Raw genomic sequence first — 21,268 nt, 5'->3', positions numbered from 1 at the left:
TTGACTGTGTATCTCAGTGTCTCCAGGCTGTCTGACTGTATTGTTGTGTATCTCTGTGTCTCCAGGCTGTGTCTGACTGTGTTGTTGTGTATCTCTGTGTCTCCAGGCTGTGTGCCTTTGTTTGACTGTGTATCTCTGTGTCTCCAGGCTGTGTCTGACTGTGTTGTTGTGTATCTCTGTGTTTCCAGGCTGTGTGCCTTTGTTTGATTGTGTATCTCAGTGTCTCCAGGCTGTGTCTGACTGTGTTGTTGTGTATATCTGTGTCTCCAGGCTGTGTCTGACTGTGTTGTTGTGTATCTCTGTGTCTCCAGGCTGTGTCTGACTGTGTTGTTGTGTATCTCTGCGTCTCCAGGCTGTGTGCCTTTGTTTGACTGTGTATCTCAGTGTCTCCAGGCTGTGTCTGACTGTGTTGTGTGTATCTCTGTGTCTCCAGGCTGTGTCTGACTGTGTTGTTGTGTATCTCTGTGTCTCCAGGCTGTGTCTGAACGTGTTGTTGTGTATCTCTGTGTCTCCAGGCTGTGTTTGACTGTGTTGTTGTGTATCTCTGTGTCTCCAGGCTGTGTCTGAACATGTTGTTGTGCATCTCTGTGTCTCCAGGCTGTGTTTGATTGTGTATTTCTGTGTCTCCAGTCTGTGTTTGACTGTGTTGTTGTGTATCTCTGTGTCTCCAGGCTTTGTTTGACTGTGTTGTTGTGTATCTCTGTGTCTCCAGGCTGTGTTTGACTGTGTTGTTGTGTATCTCTGTGTCTCCAGGCTGTGTTTGACTGTGTGGTCAACTCCCTGAAGAACGTCCTGAACATCCTCATCGTCTACATGCTCTTCATGTTTATTTTTGCTGTGGTGGCCGTGCAGCTGTTCAAAGGAAGATTCTTCTACTGCACTGACGAGTCCAAAGAGTTTGAGCGCGATTGCAGGTCAGGAGACATGATGGACACATGATGTAGACACACACACACACACACACACACACGCACACACACGCACACACACTCACACACACACACACACACACACACACACACACACACACACACACATACACACACACACACACACACACACACACACACACACACACACACACACACACACACACACACACACACACACACACACACACACACACACACAGTGTAAGTATGAACAATCTGTTGTGTGTTCCAGGGGCGAATATCTAGTCTATGAGCGGAATAATGAAGTGAAGGCGCAGAAGCGGGAGTGGAAGAAGTACGATTTCCACTACGACAACGTGCTTTGGGCCCTGCTCACCCTCTTCACCGTTTCTACCGGAGAGGGGTGGCCGCAGTAAGTACAGGACAGACACACACACGTGCACGCACACACACACACACACACACACACATGTGCACACACACACACACACACACCCAAACACATAAACACAACCCCCAGCCAAACACAACCGCCCCACCCCCCCCATCCTAACCATCCCTCTCTCCTCTCTACCTTCCACCAGGGTGCTGAAACATTCAGTGGATGCGACCTATGAGAATCAGGGCCCGAGCCCGGGGTACCGGATGGAGATGTCCATCTTTTACGTGGTGTACTTCGTGGTCTTCCCCTTCTTCTTCGTCAATATCTTCGTAGCTCTCATCATCATCACTTTCCAGGAGCAAGGAGACAAGATGATGGAGGATTACAGTTTAGAGAAAAACGAGGTGAGAAGAGAGGGACAGGAGTGGAAGGGAGAAGGCAGAGAGGTTGGAGAAGAATGACATGAAAAAGTGATGGCAAAGATACTGTATTTAAAAATATATATATATTCATATTTAACTAGGCAAGTCAGTTAAGAACAAATTCTTATTTACAATGACGGCCAACCCCGGCAAAAACCCTAACCCGGGTGACGCTGGGCCAATTGTGCACCGCCCTATGGGACTCCCAATCACAGCCGGTTATGATACAGCCTGGAATTGAACCAGGGTCTGTAGTGACTCCTTTGTCACTGAGATGCAGTGTCTTAGACCACTGCGCCACTTGGGAATTGTAAAAAAATGTGTAGCTATTATTTGTAACAACCCCAGGCTTTTAAGAGTGTGACAAAAACATCCAAGGGAGATTGGGACCGCTCAGTTGGGACCGTGACTAGCATGCTCTCCTTAAGAACAGATGGCCGGCATTCAACGCCCCCCAGTGGTGTAATCTAGTCCCGCAGGTCTCAAATAGTTGAGTCAAATGTTTAAGCTCTAGAACAAAAGCCTGATGAAGGCATTTTCTGAAACACATTGGTTGTAACAATAACATACATTTTCACACACTGGTTGAATCAATGTTGTTTCCACGTCATTTCAATGAAATGATGTTGAACCACCGTGGAATAGATGTTGAATCGATGTCCATGCCCATTGGGAAACTTCGGTAACACTTTACTTGACACCAAGCGACATAACACATTATGACACGGTCATAACCTTTTGCAATATGGTCATATCTTTAGACCTGTTGTGACATATATTGTGAGATATATACACCTATATAAGAGTGTCTTAACCCACAAAACCTACCACACAAGGCAAAACATCTGATTACACCACAGCCTACGTGTCAACAGTATGTTTACAGTATGTTGTATAATTGTTTTTAAATTGACCATGTTAAATTATAATTATAATTGCGCACACGCTGATGTCAGACATGCACCTACCCCAATGCTCTGTTGATGAATGCAGGAGCAGATTTCAGGATCAGGACAAGACACCCTCTTTTTGACTGATGGCATGTACATGATAGGCCTATCTGGCTTATATGATTAATATGGTCATAATGCTAATTGACAGTGTCATAAAGTGTATTTTCTTAGTCCTAGTAAAGTGACACAGGATGTTCATAAGTTATTTATCTGTCAGGTGTGTGCGTATTGGTAGAGTCTGGTGCAGGAGAGCAGAGAGTTGTGACACACTTTATTGAGGCAGGAGAAACCAACAGACGGACGCCACTGCGTCAAAACCTCCAGCCAATTGGCAAAAGTGCCAAATGAGCAAACAGTCACAATAATTATGTTCAAACAAATAAACGCACCTCGTGACAAAACACAGAATATACGAACCCCAGTCTGGTGAGTCAAACATGACACGTAACACAAACAATATCACACAAAGCCATGAGGGGGAACAGAGGAATAAATACATGCAGTGTGATTAGGAAATAAAAACCAGGTGTGCAAAACAAGACAAAACAAATGGATCAATGACAAATGGAGCGGCGATGGCTAGAAAGCCGGTGACGTCGACCGCCGAACGCCGCCCGAACAAGGAGAGGAGCCGACTTCGGTGGAAGTCGTGACATTATCCTGTGGCGGACTGCAATAGCATCGAATAGTCCCCGCGATATGCAACTGTTCAGGGAAATCAGGAACCAATACACACAGTCAGTCAGGAAAGCAAAGGCTAGCTTTTTCAAACATAAATTTGCATCCTGTAGCTCTAACTCTAAAAGGTTTTGGGACACTGTAAAGTCCATGGAGAACAAGAGCATCTCCTCCCAGCTGCCCACTGCACTGAGGCTAGGTAAAACTGTCACCAGCGATAAATCCACAATAATCGAGACCATGATTTCCTCCTGGCTACCGCAACCCCGGCCAAAAGCTTTGCACCCCCCGCAGCTACTTGCCCAAGCCACCCCAGCTTCTCCTTCACCCAAATCCAGAAAGGAGATGTTCTGAAAGAGCTGCAAAACCTGGACCCGTACAAATCAGCTGGGCTAGACAATCTGGACCCTCTCTTTCTAAAATTATCCGCCGCCATTGTTGCAACCCCTATTACCAGTCTGTTCAACCTCTCTTTCGTATTGTCCGAGATCCCTAAAGATAGGAAAGCTGCCGCGGTCATCCCCTTCTTCAAAGGGGGTGACACTCTAGACCCAAACTGTTATAGACCTATATCCATCCTGCCCTGCCTTTCTAAAGTCTTCGAAAGCTAAGTTAATAAACAGATCACAGACCATTTCGAATCCCACCGTACCTCCGCTGTGCAGTCCGGTTTCTGAGCTGGTCACGGGTGCACCTCAGCCACGCTCAAGGTACTAAACGATATCATAACCGCCATCAATAAAAGATTGTACTGTGCAGCTGTCTTCATCGACCTGGCTAAGGCTTTCGACTCTGTCAATCACCGTATTCTTATCGGCAGACTCAACAGCCTTGGTTTCTCAAATGACTGCCTCACCTGGTTCACCAACTACTTATCAGACAGACAAATCAGAGGGGCTGTTGTATGGACCTCTGTCAGTCTCTATGGTAGTACCGCAGGGTTCAATACTCGGGCAGACTCTTTTCTCTGTATACATCAACGATGTCGCTCTTGCTGCGGGTGATTCCCTGATCCAGATCTATGCAGACGACACCATTCTGTATACATTTGGCCCTTCTTTGGACACTGTGTTAACAAACATCCAAACGAGCTTCAATTCCATTACAACACTCCTTCCATGGCCTCCAACTACTCTTTAACGCTAGTAAAAATAAATGCATGCTTTTCAACCGTTCGCTGTCCCCATCCGCCTGGCCGACTAGCATCACTACTCTGGACGGTTCTGACCTAGAATATCTGGACAACTACAGGTACCTAGGTGTCTGGCTAGACTGTTAAATTCTCCTTCCAGACTCATATTAAACATCTCAAATCCAAAATTAAATCTCGAATCAGCTTTCTATTTCACAACAAAGCCTCCTTCACTCACGCCGCCAAACATACCCTAGTAAAACTGACTATCCTACTGATCCTTGACTTCGGCGATGTCATTTACAAAATAGCCTCCAACACTCTACTCAGCAAACTGGATGCAGTCTATCACAGTGCCATCCGTTTTGTCACCAAAGCCCCATATACCACCCACCACTGCGACCTGTTTGCTCTCGTTGGCTGGCCCTCGCTACATATTTGTCGCAAGACCCACTGGCTTCAGGTCATCTATAAGTCTTTGCTAGGCAACGCTCCGCCTTATCTCAGCTCACTGGTCACGATAACACACACCCGTAGCACGCGCAGCAGCAGGTATATCTCACTGGTCATCCCCAAAGCCAACACCTCATTTGGCTGCCTTTCGTTCCAGTTCTCTGCTGCCAATGACTGGAACGAATTGCAAAAATCGCTGAAGCTGGAGACTTATATTTCCCTCACTAACTTTAAACATCAGCTATCCGAGCAGCTAACCGATCGCTGCAGCTGTACATAGCCCATCTGTAAATAGCCCATCTGATCTACCTACCCATCCCCATATTGTTTTTTTTACTTTTCTGCTTTTTTGCGCACCAGTATTTCTACTTGCACATCATCATCTACACATCTATCGCTCCAGTGTTAATTTGTTAAATTGTAGTTACTTGCTACTATGTCCTATTTATTGCCTTACCTCCTCACGCCATTTGCAGACAGTATATAGACTTTTGGACTGTGTTATTGACTGTACGCTTGTTTATTCCATGTTTAACTCTGTGTTGTTGTTTGTGTCGCACTGCTTTGCTTTATCTTGGCCAGGTCGCAGTTGTAAATGAGAACTTGTTCTCAACTAGCCTACCTGTTTACATAAAGGTGAAATCAAATTTAAAAAATAAAATAAACATTTAAAATATGATGGCAAAAAAACATGACTGTAAAGAATTAATTACAACAACAAAGGACTTTCTAACAAATGGAACTCAAACAAATGGAAGAAATGTGGGTTTTGACACTCTTATGTAGGTGTCATAACCAGCCATAAAATAATTAAATATATGTCACAACAGGTGACATATGTGGGTCATGACAGTGTTATGACCATATTATGACAGGTTATGACAAGTTATATCAGCTGTTATGACATATGATGACATGGTTCAGACCGTGTCATAACGGTCCTACCAAGAGTTAATGAATATCTTCTCATCTTTAGAACAAAAGCCTACACATCCTGTGGGTTTGCAGGATCAGGATAGTAGACCACAGCACTTTCAGTGAGATATTAACCCATTGTTGTCTGTCTGTGTATGTGTGTGTTTCCAGAGAGGCTGCATAGACTTCGCCATTAATGCCAAACCGTTGACGCGACACATGCCTAAGAACAAGCAAAGCTTCCAGTACCGCATGTGGGAGTTTGTGGTGTCGCCGCCATTTGAGTATACAATCATGGCTATGATCGCGCTCAATACTATCGTACTGATGATGAAGGTACAACAAGCCTGGACACCCTGATTATATCACTTCATATATACCCTCACATCACTCACACACATAGAACTTAACACGGAAGTCTCTCTCTCTCTCTCTCTCTCTCTCTCTCTCTCTCTCTCTCTCTCTCTCTCTCTTTCTCTCTCTCTCTCTCTCTCTCTCTCTCTCTCTCTCTCTATATATCTATCTATCTATCTATCTGATTTAACTAATGTTTCTGCCTCTGTGTGTGCTAACCTGTGTGAGTGTCTCTATCTGTCTTCATATGTGTCTTCCTCTCTGTCTGTGGTTGTCTGTGTCTCTGTGTGTGTTTGGATGTGTCTTCCTCTCTGTCTGTGGTTGTCTGTGTCTGTGTGTGTTTGGATGTGTCTTCCTCTCTGTCTGTGGTTGTCTGTGTCTCTGTGTGTGTTTGGATGTGTCTTCCTCTCTGTCTGTGGTTGTCTGTGTCTCTGTGTGTGTTTGGATGTGTCTTCCTCTCTGTCTGTGGTTGTCTGTGTCTCTGTGTGTGTTTGGATGTGTCTTCCTCTCTGTCTGTGGTTGTCTGTGTCTCTGTGTGTGTTTGGATGTGTCTTCCTCTCTGTCTGTGGTTGTCTCTGTCTCTGTGTGTGTTTGGATGTGTCTTCCTCTCTGTCTGTGGTTGTCTGTGTCTGTGTGTGTTTGGATGTGTCTTCCTCTCTGTCTGTGGTTGTCTGTGTCTGTGTGTGTTTGGATGTTTCTTCCTCTCTGTCTGTGGTTGTCTGTGTCTGTGTGTGTTTGGATGTGTCTTCCTCTCTGTCTGTGGTTGTCTGTGTCTCTGTGTGTGTTTGGATGTGTCTTCCTCTCTGTCTGTGGTTGTCTGTGTCTCTGTGTGTGTTTGGATGATATTTGTCATATTCGTTTATGCATTTATTTCTGTCTCTGTATTTGTGTTATTGTGCATTTATGTGTACTTGTGTATGTCTATGTGCATATATTTGTATATGCATGCATGTGCAAATATTTGTGCATGTGTGTGTGCATGTGGGTGTGTGTGTGTGTGTGTGTGTGCATGTGGGTGTGTGTGTGTGTGTGTGTAGTATGACGGAGCCTCTCCGGCCTACGAGGCTGTGCTGGCCAACCTGAACATCGTATTCACCTCGCTGTTCTCCATGGAGTGTGTGCTCAAGATCATCGCCTTTGGAGTGCTGGTAAGTGTGTCACACACGTCTTCCAATGATGATAGGAATGCATTTTAGATGTAACTAACTAGCTAACTAACTACATATAACTAACTAACTAAGCAATCTATCAATCTAACATGCCAAAGCTTGCCCTCAAAGTATAGTCCTATAGCGATCTGAGAATGTAACTAATCAGCTAGCTAACTACATGTAACTAACTACATTGAATCTAATGATCTGTCTATCTGTCTCTCTATATACTATCTACTGGTAGTATGTGTATAAATGTATAGAGATTATTATTGTTTTTCCCAGTTAATAACCTGTGTGTACTGTAGCAGTCACCTGGGTATTGAGAGAGACAAATGGCTATAGGCGGAGGGATGGGTGAGAGGAGAGTGAAGGAGAGGAGAAAGGCACAGAGGAGACCGTTTGAGGAAGAGTGGTGGGAAGATATATGGAGAAGAGGGGGAATAATTAGAGGAGCGAGAGAGAGAGAAAGAGAGAGAGAGAAAGAGAGAGAGGGGGGAGAGAGAGAGAAAGAGGGAGAGAGAGAGAGAGAATGTTTTTAGATTTAAATAACATTTATTGGGTCTGGGAACCCTCAACACAATAAACACTCAAACAAAACCGTGGTTACACATCAATTAAAAACACAACACCAAATCTTCCTCCACACTAACTCTACACAACAGCCTCTGAATATCCCATATATTCATAAACAGATCAATGCTGTTAACAATTTTGTAATAACTCAACCCCCAGTCTCGCTGCCAACATCCCCTCCAGCATTCCCACCACATCCGCAGACCCCTGTCCTCAAATACTGTTATTTTGTGTCTTCCATATTGCTAATGTAGCTGCCCCTGACACAAAATTAAGCAAGATAATTACACCTCTTCGACTAAACCTGTACTTTGGCCCAAAATATAAACTGTTGGGAAGAGAAAACCTCTCCCAGAGCAGAGAACCAGCTAGTGATCAGGTCAGTCATCCCGACCAACCTGGGACACTGTAAGAACAGATGTGCCAGTTTCAGACTCCGGTGAGTCTAAAAACATAAACACCTGTCGCCGAAAAGACATGTTTCAAAGCCGGGTGTTTGAAACAACATAACCTGTTTCAAAGCCAGGTGTTTTAAACGTCATAACCTGTTTCAAAGCCGGTGTTTGAAACGACATAACCTGTTTCAAAGCCGGGTGTTTGAAACAACATAACCTGTTTCAAAGCCAGGTGTTTTAAACGTCATAACCTGTTTCAAAGCCGGGTGTTTGAAACAACATAACCTGTTTCAAAGCCAGGTGTTTGAAACAACATAACCTGTTTCAAAGCCAGGTGTTTTAAACGTCATAACCTGTTTCAAAGCCAGGTGTTTTAAACGTCATAACCTGTTTCAAAGCCGGGTGTTTGAAACAACATAACCTGTTTCAAAGCCGGGTGTTTGAAACAACATAACCTGTTTCAAAGCCGGGTGTTTGAAACAACATAACCTGTTTCAAAGCCAGGTGTTTTAAACGTCATAACCTGTTTCAAAGCCAGGTGTTTTAAACGTCATAACCTGTTTCAAGCCGGGTGTTTGAAACAACATAACCTGTTTCAAAGCCGGGTGTTTGAAACAACATAACCTGTTTCAAAGCCGGGTGTTTGAAACAACATAACCTGTTTCAAAGCCAGGTGTTTTAAACGTCATAACCTGTTTCAAAGCCAGGTGTTTTAAACGTCATAACCTGTTTCAAAGCCGGGTGTTTGAAACAACATAACCTGTTTCAAAGCCAGGTGTTTTAAACGTCATAACCTGTTTCAAAGCCAGGTGTTTTAAACGTCATAACCTGTTTCAAAGCCGGGTGTTTGAAACAACATAACCTGTTTCAAAGCCGGGTGTTTGAAACGTCATAACCTGTTTCAAAGCCGGGTGTTTGAAACGACATAACCTGTTTCAAAGCCGGGTGTTTGAAACAACATATCCTGTTTCAAAGCCGGGTGCTTGAAACGTCATAACCTGTTTCAAAGCCGGGTGTTTGAAACGACATAACCTGTTTCAAAGCCGGGTATTTGCAACCCAATGGGACAATCTCAGTTGATCTTGCAAACTTCCCAAACCGCAATAACTCGCGCTCCAATAGCTCTTTGGGAATAAACGGTGGTACATTTGAAATCGTTACCCTTGTTGACGGAGAAAAAAGCGGCGTAACTTGAATAAACATTCCTTTAAGAAGTACGTCATGCTCAACCATCCGATCAACAAGACACTCTTCTTTAAGAAGTACGCCATGCTCAACCATACGATCAACAAGACCCTCTTCTTTAAGAAGTACACCATACTCAACCATACAATCTACAAGACACTCTTCTTTAAGAAATACACCATGCTCAACCATACGATCAACAAGACCCTCTTCTTTAAGAAGTACACCATACTCAACCATACAATCTACAAGACACTCTTCTTTAAGAAATACACCATGCTCAACCATACGATCAACAAGACCCTCTTCTTTAAGAAGTACACCATACTCAACCATACAATCTACAAGACACTCTTCTTTAAGAAATACACCATGCTCAACCATACGATCAACAAGACCCTCTTCTTTAAGAAGTACGTCATGCTCAACCATCCGATCAACCAGACGCTCTTCTTTAAGAAGTACGTCATGCTCAACCATCCGATCAACAAGACCCTCTTCTTTAAGAAGTACACCATGCTCAACCATCCGATCAACCAGACACTCTTCTTTAAGAAGTACGTCATGCTCAACCATCCGATCAACAAGACACTCTTCTTTAAGAAGTACGTCATGCTCAACCATCCGATCAACAAGACACTCTTCTTTAAGAAGTACGTCATGCTCAACCATCCGATCAACAAGACACTCTTCTTTAAGAAGTACACCATGCTCAACCATCCGATCAACCAGACACTCTTCTTTAAGAAGTACGTCATGCTCAACCATCCGATCAACAAGACACTCTTCTTTAAGAAAAACCACCACGGCTTTATTCATCCGTGACGCATAAGCAACATTCTCGTATCCTACCTTCTCTTCTACGGCGACCAGAAACTCCTCCACCGTGACAGTAGCTTCAGTAACACACCTAAAGCCGTGCCGAAGTGACAGGGGCGACGTCCCCATGTGGGTCACCATCCCCTCCAAAACCAGGGCAATTCCGAATAATACAATATACTTAATACTACCACAAAAATAAAAACATTCATAACATTAATCATGCATAGAAAAAGGCAAACCACCAAGAAAAGGAAACTCCAGACAACACTCGCACTCGCTCATACAATTCCCAGCATGCAGTACGTACCACAATCCTGTGATCCCTTCTCTTTTTCAACCAACCAACCAGCCAACCAGCCAGCCAGCCAACCAACCAGCCAGCCAGCCAACCAACCAACCAACCAACCAACAAAAGCCAACCAACTAACTCTCTTTCTCTCAGACTCTAGTCATATATGTTGCTGGAATGACTTCAATATGGCATAACTGACGTTCATTTTATCTCATCTAATCTATGGCCTGTTGCCATCTGACACTGACTCAACTTTTTTGTCCTTTCTCTCCTCAATCTCTTTCCTTTCTTCCTACTCTTTCTTTGTTTCCCTCACTCCCTTCCCCCTCCCTCTTTCTCTTCTGCCCACAGAATTACTTCAAAGATGCCTGGAACATTTTTGACTGTGTGACAGTCCTGGGCAGCATTACAGATATTTTAGTGACTGAGCTCGGGGTAAGTGAGGAGGCAGGGGAATTAACAGTGGGAAAGGGAAATGGTGTGTCAGCAAGTTCAGTGGTATGAGTGGGAGAGTGAGAGAGGCAGAGAGAGAGAGAGTGTAAGGGGGAGAGGTAAAGAGAGTGAGACTAGTAGAGAGAGGGAGAGAGAGAGAGAGAGAGAGAGGTAAAGAGAGTGATGCAGGTAGAGAGAGAGGGGGGGGGTGGACAGGTAGAAAGAGAGAGAGAGAGAGGGGGGCAGATGGAAAGAGAGAGAGAGAGGGGGGGGGCAGATAGAAAGAGAGCAGGGGCACATAGAGAAGCAGAGAGAAAGGCAGAGACTGTAGTGTACAGCATCTTGCATTGCTCAGTGAAGCATGAACATATTTTGAAAGCCTTACATAATTGTCCCAGTTGGTGGAGAGCAGAGCACAGGATCATGGTAGCCCAGCCACCACTGACAATACTCAGGAGACTAACACACACACACACACACACACACACACACACACACACACACACACACACACACACACACACTCACTCACTCACTCATGCACGTACACACACAGACTACTCTACTGATCTGCTAGGCAACCTGACAGCCAATCAAATAACCAGCCTCAAAACAATCTGGCCAATCAGACTGTTCCTCTAGCCAGGCAACCACTTAGCAACCAGTTGGATAGTGAAAAATGATAGCCAATGAGGTAGACACACTAGTTATTCAGGTATTCAGGCAGGTAATGTGGTGTGTGCGCGTACATTTGTGCATGCATGCGAGTGTGTGTGTGTTGTAATGCCTTTATAAACCATATGATGAAATATTTATATTGTTTTTGAATGTTGTGTGTCTCTGAGACAGTCCTGACAGCTATACCTTTATTTCCATTAAAAACCCCTAAACTCTATCAACCCAGGTCCTGGAGAGCTATATGCATTTATAACCAGCCCAGCACCAACAGATCTGATTAAACATGGACATTGATTGGTTGATTGGTTGTATCAGGTGTGTTACTGCTGGGCTGGAACAAAAGCTTGAACATCATGTAGCTCTGCATGACAAAGGTTGGTGACCACAGGCATAATCATACATTAAATAAGATTTTATTTCAATGGGTATAGTATTTTGACATAATGTTATATCATGTATATTATGATTACATAATATCTTAGTAGTGGCAAGGGTTTTTCCTGACTACATGACTTGAACTAGACCCTCGTTTTTCCTGTCAGTTCTTATGGTGAGGAAAAACTCCTGTCCCCAACTATGCTCTATAAACCGTCCTACCAAGTGTTACTGGCAGTGGATGTTAATGGCATAAGAATCAGGTGGAATTGGTTCCTCTTCTCTAAACTGACCTCAGACCAGTCCGAGACACCATTTGATTGAGAGGGACCTTTGAACATGAAAAAGCAAGCCCTGTTCTTGGATCAGTCCAGTGGTAGTCCATTAAAGCAGCCTTTAATTTGGGTCAACTCAAGTTAAAGCTTTAGCTGCCATTGCGCTGATTCAAACACGACTTGACAATCATGTTCATTTTCCTCGCAGTCCAATGGAAGCTTGTTAGTGTGTGGATGTTAAAAGTAATCTCATGTTAGGAGTAATCTCATGTTAGGAGTAATCTCATAATATATTTTTTTGAACTTCATCTGTTTCCTAGTCGTTGATATCCCTGCTGTTGTATGTATGGAGGCAGTGTAATGACTGAATTATTGTATGTATGGAGGCAGTGTTATGACGGAATTATTGTATGTATGGAGGCAGTGTTATGACTGAACTGTTGTATGTATGGAGGCAGTGTTATGACTGAACTGTTGTATGTATGGAGGCAGTGTTATGACTGAACTGTTGTATGTATGGAGGCAGTGTTATGACTGAACTGTTGTATGTATGGAGGCAGTGTTATGACTGAACTGTTGTATGTATGGAGGCAGTGTTATGACTGAACTGTTGTATGTATGGAGGCAGTGTTATGACTGAACTGAACTCAGTAATAATGAGTGTACATAATGACAATTCATTTCCTGTTTTATCTTTTTTTACATGCTTTCTTTAACTCTACGCTACTTAATGGCAACTACTTCGTCCCTCTCCCTTCTGACGAATTCATCCAATCAAAATGCACTATGTGTCCATCCATGAAACCTGGCCTGGCCAATCGCACTCTTTGTTAAATCAACCTCCAAAAATGCCGCTATAAACCATGTCATCTGCAACATCCACATGTAGATGGTTTGTACTTTTTTGGAGATACTTTAATTACTGCATCCATTTCCTGGTGTGGCTGTGGTGATGCATGTTGATCGACTCCTCACCCTGGCAGTGACCCCTGGCCTTTGATCTCTGACCCAGGTTTGACAAGATGACTCGACTGACCTCCTGCTCCCAGTCACCGGACAGAGACATTCGACCAATCCCAAATAGACTACCCCTTGTATAGATCTAAAAGGATCAGATAGGCTAGGTGGAATATTAGCTAAATCCTATCTGGATGGGTTCGTTGTCAGATTACTGATACCAATCCAATTCTTTCAGATCTACACGTGATAGACCTAGAGGGGCTTCAGGTCCATTTGGAATTGGCTAGTAGTCATTGTCCTAATACCCTTCAGGTTCTGATTTAATACTGTTCAAATGCATCCTTCCTTCCTCGCTTCCTTGAAGTGATCACAGCTCTGATCTGACTGATCTGTTCCAAAATAAAGGAAACACTTGAGTAAATGAGGCTTCTGGCAGCTCTGTTATGGTGTGGGGTGCCTTTTCCTGGCATGGTCCACTCATCCCTTTAGAGGGCAAGGTAAACGGCAATAAATACACAGCCTTTCTGAATGATCCCCTTCAACCTTTCTGTCTTGATGGGAGTGACCTCTTCCAGGATGACAATACCCCCATCCACAGGGCACGAGTGGTCACTGAATGGTTTGTTTAGCATGAAAATCGAGCGACGCCTGAGACAGGAGTAATGGAATTGTCTCATGGAAGAATGGCATTAAATCCCTCCAGTAGAGTTCCAGAAACTTGTAGAATCTATGCCAAGGCACTTTGAAGCTGTTCTGGCAGCTCGTGGTGGCCCAACACCCTACTACAACGCTTTACGTTGTTGTTTCCTCTATTTTGGCAGTTACCTTTATGTAGCTATGTGGTGGAACTCCTGCTCTCGCTAATCTGATCATATTCAATCAGTGATTATTTCAAGGAGGGAAGGAAGAACAAATGTGTTGTAAAAGTATTCTATCAGATCTGTGGTAATGTAGGAAAGGAACGGAAGCTGGTCAAGCCCATTAGGACACAGCCTGGACAATACTCTCACAATCACTAGACATGCACCACTGCTTACATTCCTTAAAAGCAATCACACACACGCACACACACACACACACACACACACACACACACACACACACACACACACACACACACACACACACACACACACACACACACACACACACACACACACACACACACACACACATGCTAGTGTCTGTGAGAGCCAGGGGAGTAAGGTGTGACAGGAGTGCACAGAGTGACTGGGTGTAAAGCTTCACCCATGGCAGACCGGGCTACGGTGCATGCTGCCCCACTGCATGTCTCTGGCAGGGATGGCACATAAAGCTTCACCCATGGCGGACCGGGCTACGGTGCATGCTGCCCCACTGCATGTCTCTGGCAGGGATGGCACACACGTATACTACTCATAGACACATAAGTTAAACACACCCAGACATACATGGACACTGACCTTCACACACATAGACACACACACAACAGTACATAGCCTAATAAATACACCCACATAGGCTTGTGTTGCAATGCCATAGTGAACATGCTCTTGATGGGAGCTGAATGTGCCTACTGCCAAGCCCTCTCTAACCCAGAACCCTTCCCTTGGTAGAGGGTTGAAGGACCATGCACATCATATGACAGTGAGCATCACTACCATAGTTTACAGTAATCAAATAGGACAGTGAGCATCACACACATAGTTTACAGTGATCAAGTACAGTTTTATTTCTGTAGTGGTTTTTACAAATGCTTTCACCATTAAGTGTGTAATAATTTGAGCAAGACAAAGTCGTATGATTCGCCCTATGAATATGGAGTTATATATTATATTTCTAAATATCATCAATATACAGTATTTGCAGTTTGTCCTTCAACTCAGAACCCCATTCCCCCTTCCCTTTCTCTGACTGTGACGCAAGAAAGGTTGGGTTCAATTCCATGTAAATTCTGTTATTTCAGGAGGTGACTTGAAATTCAGGAGTCCTCTTAAAGCAACAGTGGACAATTTTAAATTTTATTAATTAAATGTTATCTAATTTTATCCCCTGAATTGAGTGAACTGAACTGAAATGGAATCAAACCTGACTTTATAGTGTCACAGGACTAAAACGAGCCAATCCCTTGTGGAGGAGAGCTGTCAGCTTTGCTGCGTTGCGTTGACACGTGGTTAACTTGCTGTGATCTAGCTAGTTCCATATTGTGCGGTGGTGCATTTGCCTTGAGGATCAGTGCATTTGGTTGTATTTACAAGAAAAACGGTTTCCTACACCCACTACTACTACTACTACTACTACTACTAACTACTACTACTAACTACTACTACTACTACTACTACTTCTACTACTACTACTACTACTAACTACTACTACTACTGCTGCTACTATTACTACTACTATTGCTACTACTAACTACTAACTACTACTACTACTACTACTAACTACTACTACTACTACTACTTCTACTACTACTACTACTACTAACTACTACTACTACTACTACTACTAACTACTACTACTACTACTACTAACTACTACTACTACTACTACTACTTCTACTACTACTACTACTACTAACTACTACTACTACTGCTACTACTACTTCTACTACTACTACTAACTACTACTACTACTACTACTAACTACTACTACTACTACTACTACTTCTACTACTACTACTACTACTAACTACTACTAGTACTGCTGCTACTATTACTACTACTATTACTATTTACTACTACTACTACTACTACTACTGCTAGTACTGCTACTACTACTTCTAGCACTTCTACTACTACTACTACTACTACTACTACTCAAATCAAATTTAATTTATCACATGCGGCAGGTAGCCTCAAGTGGGGGGCGGCAAGTAGCCTAGTGGTTCGAGCGTTGGGTCAGTTACCGAAAGGTTGCAGTTAACCCACGGTTCCCGGGTAGGCCATCATTGTAAATAAGAATTTGTTCTTAACTGACTTGCCTAGTTAAATAAAGGTTAAATAAATACAATTAAAATTAAAAACATGCGCTGAATACCGTGAAATGCTTACTTACAAGCCCTTAACCAACAATGCAGTTCAAATAGAGTTAAGAAAAAAAATTACATAACAATAACGAGGCTGTACCAAGTCAATGTGCCGGGTTACAGGGTAGTTGAGGTAATTGTGAATGTTGCCCTATTTAAAGGTCTTACTCACATCAGCGACGGAGAGCGGGATCCCACAGTCGTCTGGAACAGCTGGTGCTCTCAGTCATGCTTCAGTGTTGCTTAACTCGAAGCAAGCATGAAAGGAATTTAGCTTGTCTGGTAGGCTCGCGTAACTGGGCAGCTCGCGGCTGGGTTTCCCTTTGTAGTCTGTAATATTTTTCAAGCCCTGTCACGTCCGATGAGCATCAGAGCCGGTGTAGTAGGATTCAATTTTGGTCATGTATTGACACTTTGCCTATTTGATGGTTCGTCTGAGGGCATCACGGGATTTCTTATAAGCGTCTGGATAAGTGTCCCGCTCCTTGAAAGCGGCAGCTCTAGCCTTTAGCTCAGTGCGGATGTTGCCTGTAATCCTTGGCTTCTGGTTGGGAAATGCACGTATGGTCACTGTGGGAATGTCGTCGTCGATGCACTTATTGATGAAGCCGGAGACTAAGGTGGTATACTCCTCAATGCCATTGGATGAATCCCGGAACATATTCCAGTCTGTGCTCGCAAAACAGTCCTGTAGCGTATCATCCACGTCATCTGACCTCTTCCGTATTGAGCGAGTGATTGGTACTTCCTGCATTTGTTTTTGCTTGTAAGCGAGAATCAGAAGGATAGAATTGTGGTCAGATTTGCTTATGCAACTCGTTGAGTGCGGTTTTAGTGCCAGCATCGGTTTGTGATGGTAAATAGACGGCTACGAATAATATAGATGAGAACTCTCTTGGTAGATAGTGTGGTCTACAGCTTATCATGAGGTATTCTAACCCAGGCGAGCAATACCTCGAGACTTCTTTAATATTAGACATTGCGCAACAGCAGTTATTGACAAATAGACACACACCTCCGCCCCTCTTCTTACCAGTTGTAGCTGCTCTGTCCTGCCGATGCACAGAGAAGCCATCCAGCTCTATATTATATGTTATGTCCTTCAGCCATGCCTTGGTGAAACATAAGATATTACATTTTTAATGTGCCGTTGGTGGGATAGTCTTAATCGTAGATTGTCCCGTTTGTTTTCCAATGATTGCATGCTGGCCAATAATATGGAGGGTAGCGGTGGTTTACCGACTCTTCGGCAAATTCTTAAAAGGCACCCTGCCCTCCTCCCCCTTTTTCTCCGTCTTTTCTTCACACTGATTATGGGGATTTGGGCCTTGTCTTGACAAAGCAGAAAAAAATATTTCTCCAGTTCGAGGTGAGTCATCGCTGTTCTGTCCAGAAGCTCTTTTCGGTCATAAGAGACGGTAGCAGCAAATTATGTACAAAATGAGTTACAAACAATGCAAAAAAACAAACAAAATAGCACAGTTGGTTAGGAGCCATCCCCTCCTGCGCCATTATATCTGAGCATTGTGGGGACCTACTACTACTACTACTACAAACTACTACTATTACTACTACCACTACTACAAACTACTTTGACTACTACTACCACTACTACCAACTACTACTACTACTACAAACTACTACTACTACTACCACTACTACCAACTACTACTACTATTAGTACAAACTACTACTACTACCAGTACTACCAACTATTACTACTACTTCAAGCTACTACTACTACTACCACTACAACCAACTACTACTGCTACTACAAACTAGTACTACTACTACTACTTTCTACCTACTGCTTCTACTTACTGCCCAATTGGGTGACAATGGTTAGGTTTGGAATATATGATTTTCCTTTCCCCTGTATCGATTCCCTTCTTCTAACTCCTTGGATATGCCCGAGCCTGTTACAAGCCTTGCATTTTTTGGTTTGGTTTGCATTTGATTCCAGTTCTGTTTGGTTGCTTTCCTGTTGATTTTGAATCCTCCTCAGTTTGTTTTTGAACTTTTCCCCTGCTTCTATGGTTTGGTTTGTTTTAGGACAGGAAATAGTTATCTAACATTGCATGGCAAGTGATAAGCTTCTCCTCTCTACCTCCTTTTCTCCACACTTCTCTCCCTCTATTTGTCCCTGCCTCTATCTTTCCATCCCTCTCTTCCCCCTTTTTCCATCTCTCCTTCCTTCTTTCCCCTCACCCCTCCCATGTCTCTCTTTCTATCTCTATTTCTCTCTCTCACACACTCTTGTGTCTGGTCATACTGTGGGGTTGTAGAATAACTTCATCAACTTGAGTTTCCTGAGACTGTTCAGGGCTGCCAGGCTCATCAAACTGCTCCGGCAGGGAGAGACCATCCGCATCCTGCTCTGGACCTTTGTTCAATCCTTCAAGGTAATGACACACACACACACGCACACACACACACAGAGATATGGGGACCTATGAGAATACACCCACACAGACCCTAGTAGTAGCATTGTGGAGACCTATGACAGAATACACACACAAAACCAGAGGTGTGGACTTGAGTCACATGACATGAATTCGAGTCAGGTTTAAGTCACAGAATTGATGACTTGAGAGTCAACTTCATAGAAAATAAAACAACTTGAGACTTGACTTCGACTTGGAGCCTCAAGACTTGGGACTCGACTTAGACTTGAGACTGATGACTAATCTGGCCAGGTTTTGTAACGTTTGGTCACTTGTTTTGTGTCACTCATTCAGTATCACACTTGTAAACAACAACAAAAAATATTTGCTAGTGAAATGCACACTCGTCCCTCTGATTGGACCAGCAAACCGTCAATCATCACAGGTTGTGTGAGCTATAGTAGCACACTGAGAAGGTTTTGGGGGGTCGTGAGTGTGAAACTGTGACCAGAAAGAAATAACTTAATTTTCTCCGGTTTGCCTGGCAAAAACAGAGTAGTCTACCTACATTGATCAATCTGCTACAGGTTCATCTTTGAAAAATGAAGGAGAGCCGCACACCCTAGAAGCTCAGATGCTAAAATTATTTTTTTATTTTTTATTTTTATGTCCAACGTTTCGACAGACAAGCTGTCTTCATCAGGGTACAGGCTCATCTTTCCCAGAACAATAGGCCGATAATTTAATTGATAATTTTCATATTTCAGATAGGCCAAATTTAGGTGGATTATACAGTTGAAGTCAGAAGTTTACATACACCTTATCCAAATACATTTAAACTTAGTTTTTCACAATTCCTATTTAATCCTAGTAAAAATTCCCTGTCTTAGGTCAGTTAGGATCACCACTTTATTTTAAGAATGTGAAATGTCAGAGAGAATGATTTATTTCAGTTTTTATTTCTTTCATCACATTCCCAGTCGGTTTACATACACTCAATTAGTATTTGGTAGCATTGCATTTAAATTGTTTAACTTGGGTCAAACCTTTCAGGTCGCCTTCCACAAGCTTCCCACAATAAGTTGGGTGAATTTTGGCCCATTCCTCCTGACAGAGCTGGTGTAACTGAGTCAGGTTTGTAGTCCTCTTTGCTCGCACACACTTTTTCAGTTCTGCCCACAAATTTTCTATAGGATTGAGGTCAGGGTTTGTGATGGCCACTCCAAAACCTTGAATTTGTTGTCCTTAAGCCATTTTGCCACAACTTAGGAAGTATGCTTGTGGTCATTGTCCATTTGGAATACCCATTGGCAACCAAGCTTTAACTTCCTGGCTGATGTCTTGAGATGTTGCTTCAATATATCCACATAATTTTCCTACCTCATGATGCCATCTATTTTGTGAAGTGCACCAGTCCCTTTTGTAGCAAAGCACCCTCACAATATGATGTTGCCACCCCCGCACTTTACGGTTGGGATGGTGTTCTTCAGCTTGCAAGCCTCCCCCATTTTCCTCCAAACATAACAATGGTCATTATGGCCAAACAGTTCTATTTTTGTTTCAACAGACCAGAGGACATTTCTCCAAAAAGCACTATCTTTGTCCCCTTGTGCAGTTGCAAACAGTAGTCTGGTGGTTTTTATGGCGGTTTTAGAGCAGTGACTTCTTCCTTGCAGAACACGTCTCCTTCCTGAGCGGTATGACAGCTGCATGGTCCCATGTGTAACGGCATTCCTCCTCCTCTTCTGAAAAACACACATAGACTGCCCACCCCAACTCACGCCCTGATCATACTAAATAAAGACAAAACAAAGGAAATAAAGGTCAGAACGTGACAGTACCCCCCCCCCCCCCAAAGGTGCGGACTCCGCCCGCAAAACCTGAACCTATAGGGGAGGGTCTGGGTGGGCGTCTGTCCGGCGCTGCCGGCTCTGGCGCGGGACGTGGACCCCACTTAACCACAGTTTTTCTCCGCTTCATTGTCCGCCTCCGTGGCCTCTTAAACACCTCTTAAACACGGCGACCGGCAGCTCCGGAGTGAAGGGCGATTCTGGCATCGCCTGCCCAACCTTACCTGGTTGAATACTCTCCGTAGCCCGGCCAGTGCGGCGAGGTGGAATAGCCCGCACTGGGCTGTGCTGGCGAACCGGGGACACCATGCGTAAGGCTGGTGCCATGTACGCCGGCCCGAGGAGACGCACTGGAGACCAGATGCGTAGAGCCGGCTTCATGGCACCTGGCTCGATGCCCACTCTAGCCCGGCCGATAATGTACACCCCAAGACATTTTGGGGCTGCCTCTCGGGCTTCCAGCCGCACCGCCGTGCTGCCTCCTCATACCAGCGCCTCTCTGCCTTCGCTGCCTCCCGCTCTGCTTTTGGGCGGCGATATTCTCCTGGCTGTGTCCTGGGTCCTTTGCCGTCCAGAATCTCCTCCCATGTCCAGGAGTCCTGTGTTCTTTGCCGCTGCTGCTGCTGCCCTTTACCACGCTGCTTGGTCCTTTGTTGGTGGGTGTTTCTGTAACGGCATTCCTCCTCCTCTTCTGAAAGATCGGA

At 44.0% G+C, this 21,268-nt stretch overlaps 1 protein-coding gene across 1 annotated transcript in view; it reads left to right on the top strand.

The window, feature by feature from the left end:
• The window catches only part of LOC110485216 (calcium channel, voltage-dependent, P/Q type, alpha 1A subunit, a), a 175,937-nt gene that overhangs the window by 91,610 nt on the left and 63,059 nt on the right, over positions 1–21,268 (top strand). Inside the window, exons 30-37 of the mRNA XM_036939765.1 lie at positions 754–914; positions 1,165–1,305; positions 1,478–1,679; positions 6,000–6,164; positions 7,220–7,330; positions 10,955–11,038; positions 13,253–13,255; positions 18,616–18,732. Of these exons, the coding sequence (XP_036795660.1) occupies positions 754–914; positions 1,165–1,305; positions 1,478–1,679; positions 6,000–6,164; positions 7,220–7,330; positions 10,955–11,038; positions 13,253–13,255; positions 18,616–18,732 (984 nt within the window). The remainder of the gene's footprint in view (positions 1–753; positions 915–1,164; positions 1,306–1,477; positions 1,680–5,999; positions 6,165–7,219; positions 7,331–10,954; positions 11,039–13,252; positions 13,256–18,615; positions 18,733–21,268) is intronic.

Source organism: Oncorhynchus mykiss, chromosome 13 (genome assembly GCF_013265735.2).
Source record: "Oncorhynchus mykiss isolate Arlee chromosome 13, USDA_OmykA_1.1, whole genome shotgun sequence".
NCBI lineage: Eukaryota > Metazoa > Chordata > Actinopteri > Salmoniformes > Salmonidae > Oncorhynchus > Oncorhynchus mykiss.
Note: the sequence above shows the minus strand (reverse complement) of the source record. Positions and strands in the feature narration are given on the sequence as shown.